At 43.1% G+C, this 15,009-nt stretch overlaps 1 protein-coding gene across 1 annotated transcript in view; it reads left to right on the top strand.

The window, feature by feature from the left end:
* The window catches only part of PDLIM4 (PDZ and LIM domain 4), a 100,771-nt gene extending 86,022 nt beyond the window's left edge, over positions 1–14,749 (top strand). Inside the window, exons 6-7 of the mRNA XM_029583855.1 lie at positions 4,585–4,705; positions 7,803–14,749. Coding sequence (XP_029439715.1) covers positions 4,585–4,705; positions 7,803–8,007 — 326 coding nt within the window. The 3' untranslated portion in view covers positions 8,008–14,749. The remainder of the gene's footprint in view (positions 1–4,584; positions 4,706–7,802) is intronic.
* The last annotated feature ends 260 nt before the right edge of the window (positions 14,750–15,009 follow it).

The raw sequence follows: 15,009 nt of genomic DNA, 5'->3' as shown, positions 1-15,009 counted from the left end.
CCCGTGTTTTCTCCATCTCAATATGTTTCTTAATCCCCTCATTTCTGTTATCATTTTAGCAAATCTGTTACTTTTCCTCCAGGGCTGCCTTCTCCCATTTATAGAGAGCACGGTTCAAAACTGTACTTTCCCTTCCTGTTCTGGAGGCTAAGTACTGTTTTTCATTAGGTTATCATGACCTTCTAGCATGTGCATACAATGCCTCTGGATTTAAAACCCCAGACCCCTCCTGTGAATATTTTAGCATTTCTGCAGGCATGGAACTGTCCACATCCACATTAACAATCCGCAAAACTGACCTAAAGCTGCACCGTTTAGGGAACCAAAGCCTTGCAGACTCCCATGGCTTTGGGATCACACACTAGCCATTAGGAATGCATTTAACCCTTTCAGAACCATTACTACACTTAAACTCTGCAAGATGGTAACCTTGCCCGGGAGTCAGGGGTTCTGGCTCTTTTCATGCCAACTTCTCCGTGTATGCTGCAGGCTTCCTCCACACCTTCTCTCGCAGGAAAGAATAGGTCTCTTGTATATACACACACTTATGAGTCATAAGTGCATCTTTATGGAGTATGATATATTTCAATTAATTGGGAATGGATGCGGTACTCTTATTTCTGGTTTCTTATTCTTTCTGTCATTCATGACTGGTTGCCTTAGCAATTGGTTCCATTAGATTGCATTTTAGGGTTTACTTTACTATCTGCTATCTGAGTCGTGGCTGTCGTGATCATGGAGCAGAGAGAGAAAGGTCATCTCAGAAACCTCAAGAAGAACTCAGTTAATATTCAAAGATAAAATGTTTATCTGCTATCCTTTTCTATATATTCTGTTTTATGCATACAATAGATCGGGGGTGGCGAACTCCAGTCCTCGAGGGCCACAAACAGGCCAGATTTTCAGGATAACCACAATGAATATGCATGAGATAGTTTTGCATACATTGGAGGCAGAGCATGCAGATCTATCTCATGTATATTCATTGTGGATATCCTAAAAACCTGGCCTGTTTGTGGCCCTCGAGGACCGGAGTTTGCCACCTGTGCAATACATGTTACCAATTGTGGGTTTATTTTCGTTGGGGGAGAGGGGAAACAAGGCAGTGGAGTAGCATTTTAACATTACTATACAGAACAAGGTAGAATTGGGAGAAAGGGGAGAAGTAACTTCAGAGGAACAGATGAAAGTAACTTCCTGGCCTGGAGTGCCACACACAAACTGGCCTGGTTTTCGGAATATCCACTATGAATATGCATGAAATATATTTGCATACAGTGAAGGCAGTACATGCAAATATACCTCATGCATATTCATTTTGGAGATCCTGAAAATCAAACCTGTTTGTGGCAGGCCCAGAGTTGCTTATCCCTGCCCTAAGTTTACGAAGAGCTTTGCTTGAAGGAAGAGGATACCTAACAGTGTCATCTAAGGCCTAGGCTATGATAAGTCTTCAACACTATTGCAGATGAGGCAGAAGCAATTACAGTCAATTACATATAAAGCTTGGATGTTGGTGCCAAAAAAATTCTAGGGATATCTACTGCAGACACAAAATCTGGTGAATGTGTGGTGAATAGGACAACGACACAGATTTCAGAGACTAAATAAAGCTCATTTACAAATTAAGCAAAAGTGATATGTTGCTGGCAGCATGCCTGGAATTTAAAAATTTCTGCCCCTTTTGGTGTTCTTTCTGTAGGAAAGAGCTCTGAGGATAATAGACTCATTAGTCATGGAAAATTATGACCGCAGTGCAGGGACGTCTTCCTGAGTAAACCTCAGAAAATTTTAAAAGCACAACAGAAAGCGAGACAGGGTAACACTGAGACGCGCTAGAAGATCCAGGCATAGGCTTAGTTTTTCCTCCCGCCTCTTGCTTATACGGTATTTCCTGTTGCAGTGTTTTCCCACATTCACCTTTCAGAGACCAAAATGGATTTTGGCAATTTGAGCCCCAAATCTTTAAAGCAACCTAAAACATGTTTCAGTCAGGCAGACACCGGCCTTACCAGTTATTCGAGAGGTGTGCCCTAAAGCTCTCACTTTGCCTCTTCCGGCTGCACTGAATAATCTGTTCAGTTCTTCATCAGAATCGTTCATGGTTTATTAAAGAAGTCAGAGAGAAGTTAAGTTTCAGCATCATAATTAAGAAAAAACTTATGGATATTATGAAATGTAAATATTTATTTGCCTTGAGCAAATACAGTTGACTGGGTGTCGTTAAATACTGTGTATAGAGTTTTTATGATTGAGCGTATTTTAATTTGATTATTGGAATTATTTTATTGTATTTTAAAATTTGATTGTTCTGACTTCATTGGATTATAATTTTGATGCTGCAGTTTTAATAATACCTCGTTTTATTTTGTTCTTTATAATTTAGTATATTGCTTTGGTTTTTATTCTTACCACTTTGGGCAAATTGGAAGACCAGAATCGAAACGTGCAACTCAAACCCATCAGCAGAATTAAATAGCTGTTTGAGTCCAGTGGTTCTGTTTTGAAAAGTTAATAAAACAAACGCTCAAAGACAAACTTATTTAGTAACCTGATTCAAGTGAATGCAAAAACTGTGCCCTTCACAAAGACAAAACATAGTTCTTCCAAATGTTTGGCTTATTTTAAAGAGATCCCCAAATATTTTAAAGTGAAACAGATCTTGCACGGCCAATAACACCAATATCACAAGGAAGACGAGGATAGGGATCACCAACCAGAGTCCTACAAAGGATTTGTAGGCCACTGTAATCAGGTGTGTAACTGTCTGTACAACTTTGCTCCCAGTTTAACAAGTAGCTTAGCACAAAAAAAAAGTGCACACAAATATGAGGAAACATCTGCACACAAATTTGCAGTGCTTCATGCAAATCCCATTTTAATCAGGGCATTAGCTATTATTCCCCAGTGCAGAAAGGTGCACAGGCTTAACTCAGGTTTTCTTAATGGTGGAAACATAAGTCCTGATCAGAGCTGGCGTAAAGTTTCTGGGGCTAAGGTTAATAATCTGTGGTGCGCAGATCCTGTGCTTGGAATTTAGATGCAGAAAACATGTTTTAAGCATGCTAAACTATCCTTGGCTCTAGCACCTCCACTGAGGCTGTTCCACAGGATAGCTCTTCTCCCCCCCCCCCCCCCCCCCCACTCACCCTCCCTGCTCTTCCTACCCCCCCCCCCCTCCACTGACATAATGAAAAAGCTATGCAATAAAATTGTACTGAGGGAAGGATTGTGCAGCCATCATTTTCTGACACTATTACTGGTGAATGTGCATGACGCTCTCTTTGCAGTTTTCATGCCTTGCACTGTTCATGTCCTTGAATTTCAGAGTAGCCTTTCTGAGAGCCCAATGTAATAAGAAGCAGATAAAAAATGTATGCTGAGCTTCAGCGCAGATTTTCTTTACTCCCACCCTATAAAAAAACGAGTTGGCTCTTGATGTAGCTAATGGTATGCTAATGCAGCGGGAATGAAAGCACGCGAACCAAAAACTGTGCACACAAAGACATGCATCTGAATTCAAGGACGCCTGTAGATCGAGGAGTGGTAAGGATTGTAGAGGTGAGCAGTTGGTGTAGATGGGCAGACTGGATAGGCTGTATGGTCTATTTCTGCCATCATAGGTCTATGATGCTATGATTTTAGACAAACCGATCAACGTAAACAATCAGCAGCAACATGTGACAAGCAGGAGACATTTGCTTCATTGGTTTCAATGTTCCTTTTTGTGAAGTAATTGCAGAGATAACGCTCTAGGTGAAATGCCCATATTTGGCAGAATTATTGGAATGAGACATTTTTACCCTTTAGTCAGCATACTGGAAGGGTTTTAGGAAAATTAAAAAAAACCAAAACAAATAAAATCCCTTACTATGCTAAATGAATGTTTCTGGCAAAAGCTGGCAGATCTCCTTCAGAAGATGAGCATGCGGAAGTAAGAGTATCTCCATAAATTTGAGCTTCCTCATACACCGATTCCTGTTTCTTTTTTCCTTTAAGCACGTGCTTCTTGGGCAGTGCCAGTGGCTTAGATTTATACCTCACTTAATGTGTATTAGAATTATCTGTTCCTATTATTGCATGCATTTCCCTACCTCAGACCTGCACTGCATAACTAGGAAAGGGAGCCACTGATTCCCACTCCACTCTTAAATCATCTGTGCATAGCAAAGCCCAAGAGAAACATTTTGATATCATGGATTGACTGATTTTACTTTAGAAGAAAGAAATTCAAGCTATCTGGTTAGAAGAGCCCCATCTCTCCCTGTCCAGTCCCGATGGACCCTTTTATAAATATATATACATATATGATATGTAATACTGGGGTATTACAAATAGATACAATAATCCCTGAAATAGTGCAACTTTTTCCCCTGCTTACAGACCAGGCAACAATGCACATACAATGCCAGTCAATATTTCATTATGTTTCTTATGTGTTTACATGGTTATGTATTTTTTATTGTACACTGCCTAGAACTATGGATAGAGCGGTTTAGAAATCTTTTAAATAAATAAATAAATAAGCTAGCTTCTAAAATAATGCACAGTTTACGGGATTTGCATTTGTAAATCTTTTGGCAGGTGAAAAGCCGGAGTGGCCATCCAGCCCAAGAAACATAAAGTCCCCGGTGCCAAAACTTGGAGGTGCCATGCCCGGATTACAGCTGCTTCCTGAGTGCACCAGATGTGGGAACGGCATTGTGTAAGTTTGGTGCACGCATGCGGCCATATTTTTGGAACAGATTTCTTCACATATAGAACTAAGGTAGTATATTGTACAAATCAGGGAGGGATTTAAAGCAGCATCCCAGGAGCCTGGTCCCTCACGTGTGCTTCATCCTATCCTTCCCCTCCCATGCATCTACACTGGTCCTCCCTCTTTTCCTTCCCCCCTATGGTCTCTTCTCAGGTCCGGTCTCCCCCTCCTCTTCTCTTTTCTAGCCCGTAAAAGAAATGTAAAGGAAGTCATCATGGGGATCTGTCAGCTGGCAATGCTCGCAGATCCGCCCATGCAAGGGGGGTGGCTGCCACAGGGCCTGTGAGCACTCCCTTTTTTTCTTCAGATGCTGTTGCGGGGGGTCGGCTGAGCATTACAGAGAGTGACAGACCCATAGTAGAGGCAGTTGCCAATATTGACCGTGCCTAAATCCAGGCCTGGTACAAATCAGAACTAAGAAATAACACTACAACAAAGCTTTCCATACTTGTCCCGATGACCCCATAATGAATATTCATAAGATAAATGTGCATACATCAGAAACGCACTATATGCAAACTTATCTTATGCCAATTCATTGGGATATCCTGAAAATCTCCAGAACAGATTTGGAAAGCTCTGCTCTAGCAGCACTTGAAGAAAATCCTTTGCTGCCTTTATTGCTAGAGATGCATGCATAAAAGCCTTGTTACAGGCATGGGCCGCACTAAATTCAGAATATGTTTTCACAGGGTCATAGATGGAGCTTTGAGTGGCTTTGCTGAGTCTGCTGTACTAGATGAGTGACATTAGCAAAGCTCAAAGCCTCATCCAACAACTCAGAACGATGAGGGACCGTTAGATTGAGAATATTCAACTCAGGGCCTCAGACAGGTTTGGTTTTCAGGATCGCCAACATATGTGACCTAAAACTTATCATAAACTAAAGTCACTGTATGCAAGAATAGACAATGAATATTCATCTTGGGTCTTTGGAATACCAGACCTGCTGGTGGCTCTGGAGAGTTTGATACAGTCTGTGTTCGATGATATTCAGCAACTGAAACTCCATCTTTAATGCATCAGAATGTCTTAAGGGGCAGTTCAAAGTAGATGTAGTCAGTCTAGGGGCTACCTGGGATAGTAAGGCTTGTCTACAGAGACGCCTGCCAGTCCCACCAAGAGTAATGCTGTCAGAGGCCCAATTCCTGATAGAGGACAACAGTGACACGCTGTTTTCCACGCTTATCTACAGTCCTGTATCTTCTAAGCCTTCATACCAATGAAGTTGAAAATAAAAATATAAGGCATCAGTTATTGCATGGGCATCATTTTTTCACTTTATTCTATATTTTAACGGGATAAGAACATAAGAAATTGCCATGCTGGGTCAGACCAAGGGTCCATCAAGCCCAGCATCCTGTTTCCAACAGAGGCCAAAACCAGGCCACAAGAACCTGGCAATTACCCAAACACTAAGAAGATCCCATGCTACTGATGCAATTAATAGCAGTGGCTATTCCCTAAGTAAAATTGATTAATAGCCATTAATGGACTTCTCCTCCAAGAACTTATCCAAACCTTTTTTGAACCCAGCTACACTAACTGCACTAACCACATCCTCTGACAACAAATTCCAGAACTTTATTGTGCGTTGAGTGAAAAAGAATTTTCTCCGATTAGTCTTAAATGTGTTACTTGTGCGAATCTGCAGGAAAATAAGCCTCTAGTAGCTTGGAAGTGCTGTCCTCTGGCTTTTAAGATCTATTAATCTGTATCTTATTGTTTTTTTTTTTTTGTTTTTTTTTATTTTTATTTTTATTAACTTATATGTTCATTACAGAAGATAAAACACAGATTAGTCTCCAATTATTCAATCCAAAATTACATTTTAACAAAGAAAACATCTTGTATCTCATCTGTGATAATCTTAGACTGGTACTGAAAGAAATAACAAAACCTGTCTAATATGCAGAAAAAAAAGAAAAAAGAGCAGTATTTTTATAGACAATTACCAAAAAAAAAAAAACTGTGTCATCTTATTACCATTGAGCCTAATAGTTTACAGGTCAGATGCATGAAATTATAAATTGTGCTCTTAAATAGTTTGAGCTTAATAATAAACGAAAGGCTGAAAGCTTAAAGAGAGCAAATAATATTTTCATCTGAAATGTCCGCCAATAAGTTCTCTTTAAAGCAGGGGAGAGTACTGCACCATTCAGATACATCAAAAGTGTACAAGCCTGGTATTTAAGGGCTGCAAATGGGTCTGGTTTTCCAGGAAACAAAGCTATGCAAATTAGCCTAATTCACTGTTTCCAACCCTCTCCTGGAAGCACAGCTAACCAGTCAGCATTATGCATGAGATAGCTCTCCAATGTATGTATATATATATATATTTTTTTTTTTTTATTTATTTATTTATTTATTTATTTATTTATTTAGCATTTTTATATACCGAAATTCATGTAGCAGAGTTACAAATCAATTCGGTTTACATTTAACATTAACATGCATGTAAGAATACTATTACATAGAACAAGGAATATATAACTTGGAACAACTAAAACTGGGAGATTGGTATCACCATAAAACATGAACAATAAAAAGTGTGAATTTTTTTTTTTTTTTTTTGTGTAACAGGCTAAACAATAGTTAGACATGTAATCATATAAACAAAAATTAAATAGTATACAAATCTTTCGCAAGCATATTCATTGCGGCAATCCTGAAAACCTGTCTGGTTAGGAAACGCTGGCCTGTTTCCTAGTCCAAGCACATGCAAATATACGTGGTGAACATTCATTGTAGATATTCTGAAAACCAGGCCTGCTTGCGGCCCTCAGACCCAGATTTTGCACTGCTAGGATATGCAATTATATTCAGGGGTGGATTGACCAATGGGCAGCCGTCCTGCTTTGGGAGTCACTTGTTTTACCTCGTCAGCTGCAGCGCCTCGCTGTCTTGCGGGGGATGGGCAGCAACTTGCCCACGTGTCTGAAGGCATCCGGGGGGGTATAAATCCACTTCTGTGATTTCACTGTAGTTGCCCCTGCTTTCATGGCAAATCTTTCTCCTTTTTTTTTTTTTTCTCTCTCTCCAGTGGAACAATTGTCAAAGCCCGGGACAAGCTGTACCATCCGGAATGCTTTATGTGCGATGACTGTGGCTTAAACCTGAAGCAGAGAGGGTACTTCTTCATAGAGGAGAGGCTATACTGCGAAACTCACGCGAAGGAAAGGGTGAAGCCCCCTGAGGGATATGATGTGGTGGCGGTGTACCCCAATGCGAAGGTTGAACTTGTCTAACTGAACAATCTGTTCCTGGAGAGGGTCCGAAAGCGACCTCTTCTCCTGATGCCATGACCCCACCCCCAATCATGCACACACGTGTCTCTTCGTCCCATAAATAGTGATGAAATCTAATCCAGATTTACTGAGGTCTCAGAAACCGCCCTCGTGCCTTTCGGGTGTTTTATACAATCCACTTCACCGCCTATAGAGTTTGATGGCTTGGATCGGTGCCTTCATCCTTCTCCGACATTATTGTTGTCCATGATGTAGTTTTTGATGTTATGTTTTTGTTACTTTTTTTTTTTGGCTTTCACATCATTAGAAGTCTGTGTAAATACTGAGTCGTTTTCTACTTCTGTTCCATAAAACTAGTATTCCCTCTGCGACAAAGAAAATGAAAACTGGGCGCGTTGGTACAAACTCTGTGGGTTACTTTTATCTGCGAGGTTTGCATTGATTATTGCCTAAGGAAAAATCACACTCAGAGATTTGCAGCTGTTTCCTCTGCGCGTAATTTTTCGGCACTCGCTCAAAGACGGGGGAGGGGAGGGGGTACTTTTACCCACGTGCAGTGATCAGAGAGCCTATATCCGTGGATAAAGCAGCGTTTTACCCCACTGTGGAAATGCCTTTCGTTATCGCCTTCAAAGAATTCAGAAGGCTCCTATAAAAGCAGTTTGGGAGAAGGGGCTGAGCGTGTTGGCAGGCTCCCCCCTTGGCCTTCACTAACACAGACACACAGTAAGTAAACAGCGCCTTGTGGCTTTCACACTGATGTAAAGCAGCTTCCACGTGGTACCCGTCATAAAGACAAGTTCCAGAAACACTGCGCTGGAGGTTTTTTCTTTGCTAAATCTGAGAACAAGGAGACACACACACACACAGGGCCCCAAGTCAAGGAGAAATGATTCGAATCAAAGCAACCGCTATCTTTCAATCATGGTAAAAAAAAAAAAAAAGCTACAAGAATGCAGGCATGGTTTCAGTCCTGCTTTTGGTGGCCTCTGACCTGCTTGGAGAGAGCCAGTGTAGTCCTCAGCACTGTGTGCTTACGGGCCAAAGATCCTGTTGATAAACTCAGCGTAGGAGAGAAGCGTGGTGAAAGTATAGATGTGAATTTTTTCTGCTCTGCGGGCACAGTTTGCCTCTTTTCCCCCCATTATATAATTATAGCTTCTGGAATTCTTTTTGGTTTTTTCCATAGCTATTGTCTGCGACAAGCAGTCCTTGCACAGCCTGCACCATATTCTCTGCATAACCAAGTCCTGGACGTGATAGAGCAAGAGGTTTGCCTGTCTGCAAAGCCCACTGACTTTAGGGAAATTCACAGCTATGAAATCAGAAGCGAGAGTTAATGCCAAGCAATTTGAAATGAAAGCATCCACCTTTCTAAATGCTGCGACTTGGAACATATCATGGAATGTAGTGATTTAAGCTCCCCTCCTCTTTGCATTGGTGATAGATTCCTGAGAAACGGGGTAACCCACCCAACTCAGCAACCAGCACTGGGGCAAAGTGGACCTGTCACACACACACAGCAATGTCGCAAACCATTTTTACCGGAGGCTAATCAACATTACTTAATTTACATCAGCTATAAGCCATGCATTTTATACACCATAATTCAGTGACAGAAGAAAGCTGAGTTGCTAGGATTTTTTTTTCTCGATCACCAACAATAACAGAATGTCATCCTGTAGGGTTATTGGGTAAATACGAAGGAACATTTGAGTCGGTTTGCATGCAACAGAATTCTAGGAACATCTCTTCAAGCACTGAAACTATTTTGAAAACTCCATCTAAGATGGGACAGTAATGTTTGGAGAAAAAAGAGCTGGTCTGTAAGGGGACGAGAAGAAGTGCAGTAGTTCAGAGGGAGGGGAGCATGAAAAATCATTTACCAAAGGAAGCTCAGCAGAGAAATCCCCCATTTCAGGATATTCGGCCAGTAGCTAAGGGTAGTGCAGTAAGGGCAGGAAACAAAACACAGCAGCAAGACTGAAAGTGCCCTTCAGTTGGCAGGTGTAATGAGCCTTTTGGGTTGTGTGCGTATATCTGCTTTGTGAATACACAATCGTACGTGAGCTTTCCTAGATAAAGTCATGGTTTTACAGAGTTCTGGCCTAATGTAGCTGGTTTGGTGCATGAAACTAACACCAGCTTCTCTCCTGGGGTCAGCCACCAGATTATACTGACATATCGTGTGTCTTGGATCCTGCTTTTCAGCAGGGTTTCTCCCAGCCCTTGCCTGCAAAAATATTCTTTTGGAAATTAGGACCCCCCAAGAGTTTTAGTGCTAACATTATGTCAAGATGGCAGTGGGAGCAAAAGGTCTGGCATTCTTGCGGCCTGTGACGAATGCATCTGTTGAAACTCAGTAAAGAAAAAAATCACTTTAATTGGGACTGTTATGACGCGGACCCTTGGGCCGGCTAGGAGACGTTGAGAAGCCGCTGGGGGTTGGCCCACAGCGGAGTCCGTAGCCGGGAGGCGGATCAAGACCAGGAGGCCAACTGGAGCTTCACCACTGGAAGCCCGAGGTCCTCCACCCCCACCCCGGGTGGAGCCCTTGGGGACCCGGGCCGCTCGGACTTAGGTGCGGTCTCCTGGTGAAGCAAGGAACAAAGAGAAGTCCGGGTCGAGACAGGCAGGAGAGAGGCGTAGTCAGAGGAAGCCCGGAGGTCGTGGCAGCGAAGCTTGAAGAGGAGACTGACCAGTAGGTCGAGGCAGGCAGCGGAACAGCGAAGACCAGCGACGAGCCAGGAATCAAGACGGGCAGCAGACACGGAGTACCAGAAGCGAAGCCGGAGCCAGGAAGACAAGCCAAGAGGAAGCCGGGACTGGAACGGGATCAGGAACGCAGCAACCAGTGACTCCAGAGAGTGAACCTCGTTGCAAGGCAAAGCAGCAGTGAGCTGGGACTTCCTTTAATAGTCCCCAGCTGATGACGAGCATTTAGGAATTGGGCCGAGGCTTCCCGCCGCGGCCCCTTTAAATTCAGCAGAGAAACGCGTGCTCGTGTCTAAGGGGCGGAGCCAGGCAGGGAGAGCAGTCGGCGTCCTCCTCGTGGCGAGGACGCCGAGGGAAGGCCCCGATGCGGCCTGGAGCGGAGCGAGCCCGCCGGTGGGGAGACCCGCCGAAGGTTGAGAGGGGGGCTGCTTGTGGATGACCGCGGCCCGAATTTATAACAGGAACACTGAGAAAATATGATCTGGAGGATATAAGCAGGCAAGCATGTTACGCCCAGCAGACTGATGATTTCTCTCGTCAGCGGAAGGGCTCCTTAAATTAGCATGTGCTATTTCTCTTGCCTGGGTATTGCTGGGCAAAAGAAATTCATTAAGGTAATGCCTAGAAAAGGACTGGCGGTAGCCTAAATTTAATAACAAAAATAATGAAACAGCATAGAGTAACATTTCATACAATAATGCTTGTTAATCCTGGGACATTGGTCCTCGGGATTTCCCAGTCGAGCGTGGTGCATCGGGAAATGATAGCGCATCATTAATTCAAAGATTCTCTTCCTGGCCTCCCCCCCCCCCTCTCATTAGCAAAGCAATAAGAGGCGCTCCCCTTAATAGTTAATAGTTTTGATCACAGAAAAATAGACTCAAGGTCCATGTGATCCACCCAGCTCCAACCCCCAGTTCTGGTTCTAGTTCAGAGCTTTCATCATTTCGGTTTCCATTTCCATACATCCAGGGTATCTATAGAACGTCTCTCTCTCTCTCTCTCTACAGCGACACAACGGGGTTCACAGAATTCCATCAATAGCACCGTATAAAACAAGCCCCTACCCCTTCTCTCACTAGGACCAAAAGGCAGACTTACCGTACAAAATCATTGCTAAATAACATTTAAAATAGCAGGCACCAAACTCCCCCCCCCCCCCTCTTATCTAAAAAACACCCTACTGTATATCCCCAAAACAGAACATCCAAAGCGGTTTCGGGTGATTCAACTGGTTTCAGCTGTTCCTTTAATAGAGGGCAGCGCTGTAACTAGGGATTTTAGTGCCTGGGGCAGGCAATCTTATTTCTGCCCCTTGCCCTCCCTCCTCTCTCGCCTCCATGTCCCTCAACTCTGATTCCCAGTCCTCTTTGCCTCCTTCCCCCTTCCCCACCAGCCTGGATGGTCGGAGGAAAGCCACACTCCTCTTGGCTTCTCGTCCCCTGCTGGGGCGCTCTTGCATTTCTGTCATTTTTTCTGCCCCAGGGGGCTTTGTGCCTCTCATTCACTCCTAATTATGGACCCAATGAGCGCGCTTGCTCTCTACTTGTGCATTTGTTGATATTTGCAGCACCAGCGGTCTTGTGCTCACAATTGGATTTTCTTGAGCCTTTTCTCTGGGCATTTCATGATTAGCTTTGCAGTAGTTTTTGTTTCCGATGGTTTTCTTGGGCAGGTTTCTGAAGTTTATGCCCTTCTTGTGGTACCTTATCAGCTTAATCTTTGGGGGCCTCTGGTCCCACAGCAAATTATGCTCAGGAGTAAATTTGTGCAAGAGAAAGATGAATAATTCCCCAAGCCAGCATGAAAAATCGTGTCCTGCATCAGTCACCTCCAAATATTCATCCTTTCATGCAACCCATTTTCAGTTTCAGCATCCAGCAACAACAGAAACTATTTCTCCATGGAAAGGAAGGGGGGAGTGCATGGAACGGGCTCCCAGGGGAGGTGATGGAGGCAGAAACTGCCGTGAAAGCCTGGGCTAAGCACAGGGAACCCCGAGATGCAAAGACGTAACAGGAAAGCCAGAGATCAACTGGGGTCTATGGCTATGCATGCACCAGAGATGAAACTGGGCAGGCTCGCTGGGCCTCAGGGTCCTTCTCCGCTGTTCTTTCCTAGGTTTCGAACAACATCTGTTCCTTTTTCTACTTTTAAGCAAGTTTGCTTGCAGGTGAGTTTATTCTAAAGAGCAGCTGCAAGAACGAATCAGTCAGTTCAGATCATGAGGCACTTTGCAGCATTAATGCATCCAAGACTATTTTTATCTGTCTGAAAGGAAAGCACATTATTCAGAAATCTACAATTTCTTAAGCTATTTTTTTTGGATCAGTAAAAGCAATAGTAAATTGTTTGATGGCTAATTTGAAATGGCCCTGGAAATTTGAGCACACCTGGCGCAATCTCGTTTTGTTGGATTTAAAACCCATTTTCCACTGTAACTGTTAGATTTTGCTGGTGGGTGGTGTTTCAGACCCGTGTATCCAGGAGAACTATTGCACTTCTCGCAAGGCTAATGACAACCTGAGGCATGGGAAGGCAACTTGGTTCCTCAACAGCCACAAACAGGTCTGTTTTTTCCAGATAACCGAAATATGTCAATTGACTAATGAATATTTAGGGCGGAGATCCAGGAAATTAGATCTGTTTTAGCCCAAGAGCTCTCCCTAAAACGTTCTGCTTATTACAGGATGAATTTTAAAAATGTCCGCACTAAAAGGCCCATATATGCGAGTATCTGGGCCGTGCATGAGCAACACGTATTTTAAATGCTGCATATACGCGCGCCCTCGCATATATACCCCAGGACATGAGTAAAAAAAAGGGGTGGGGCAGAGTTAGGGTGTGTTTGAGCATTCCGGGGCGGGGCCAACAGTTTCGTGTAAATCCATATTTTAAATCCGGCAGCCGCAGTGTGCAGCGGCTTGTTAGCCGCATGTATTTACTGCTGCTCTTGTTGAGGTGTAAGTCTGCAGAAATCGCGTTTTTAGGCCTAACACAACAGGGTGAGGGTGTCCAGGTCAACTGGGGGGAGTGCAGGCTGACGATCCGGAGGGGTAAGGATGACTTTGAGATAGACTTAGGCATACTGGTGAACTAACTGGTAAAACTGGGAGCATCCTTCGTGTGAGCATGTTTTAAGATCCACTTATCTCCACACGTTAAAGCTGACAAAGTCCTAAAGAAGGTACGTGAAGTATGTTTGCTTGCACAATGGTTTAAATTTAAAAGCATACATACGCATGGTAGGCGTATTTTAAATCATACGCGCGCAACTGTGAGCATGATTTATTCCAGCGTATGGGTGCTCACAAGTTACTGTCTAAGGGTTTTGTTTGGGTACCAGCTGTCTCGTCAGACTAAAGGGTCATTTTCCTTACCCACACTTTGTGATGCGATATGCATATGATACCGCACACCTCGTGCAGTATTAAAGTGACACGGCACTGAAGTAAGTAGGATGCACACTGGAAGTAAAAAATGATGGCGTTCCATTTCAGGTGGATAAAAGAAAGCTCTCTCTGGGATTAGTTTGCCCAGTTTTTTTCACACTAGGATATTCTGCGTTCAAGTGTACTTTATCTAAGAGAACCATAAATTCAATTGCATTTGTTTAACTGTTTCTCATACCAGGTGTGCCTATAATCTCTATTCTTTGCATTTTAATACTAACCTGGACCATATTTTAGGAACTTACATATCGGCGTATATCATTGATCTCATCCAGTTTTTACATAAAGAGCTGGAACAGTGTGATCTGCATCAGAAATAGGTTTTCACTGCTCGGATATGCTATGCTATGGTCTGAGAGCCTGATTTTATTTCGGAGAGAAATGGGACCTTTTGTCCCTTCGCATTACTTACCATGCATACTTACTACTTTACAGACAAATATTCTGTGAGGAGAGTTTTCTGGGCTTGCTCCTTTTCATCTGCAGTATTAATTTATCTGTAATAACCAAAAGAAACCCAAAATGTTGTAACTTGCTTTTCAGGGTACTCACAAAAATAAACTTTTCAAAGTGCACGCAGTCAGTGTCTGTTCATTTTAAACCTCCTATTAATGGAATTTTTTAAAATTACTTTATCATGTTTGCATCCCTGCTTTTACTTATCTCATGTGACAGGAGTAAGTTAGCTTTTTGCTCTAATGACCTTTTAGTTCATGTGTGGTCTTTGTAGCGTGAGCTACAGAGAGACTGAGTGTGGAGCAGCACCGCTACTGACTGGCTAAGTATATGCTTTGGTTTCTGCTCTGAGTCGAAAGGCCACCTCCATCTCCCCAGT

This window comes from Rhinatrema bivittatum, chromosome 18 (assembly GCF_901001135.1).
Source record: "Rhinatrema bivittatum chromosome 18, aRhiBiv1.1, whole genome shotgun sequence".
Taxonomy (NCBI): Eukaryota; Metazoa; Chordata; class Amphibia; order Gymnophiona; family Rhinatrematidae; genus Rhinatrema; species Rhinatrema bivittatum.
Note: the sequence above shows the minus strand (reverse complement) of the source record. Positions and strands in the feature narration are given on the sequence as shown.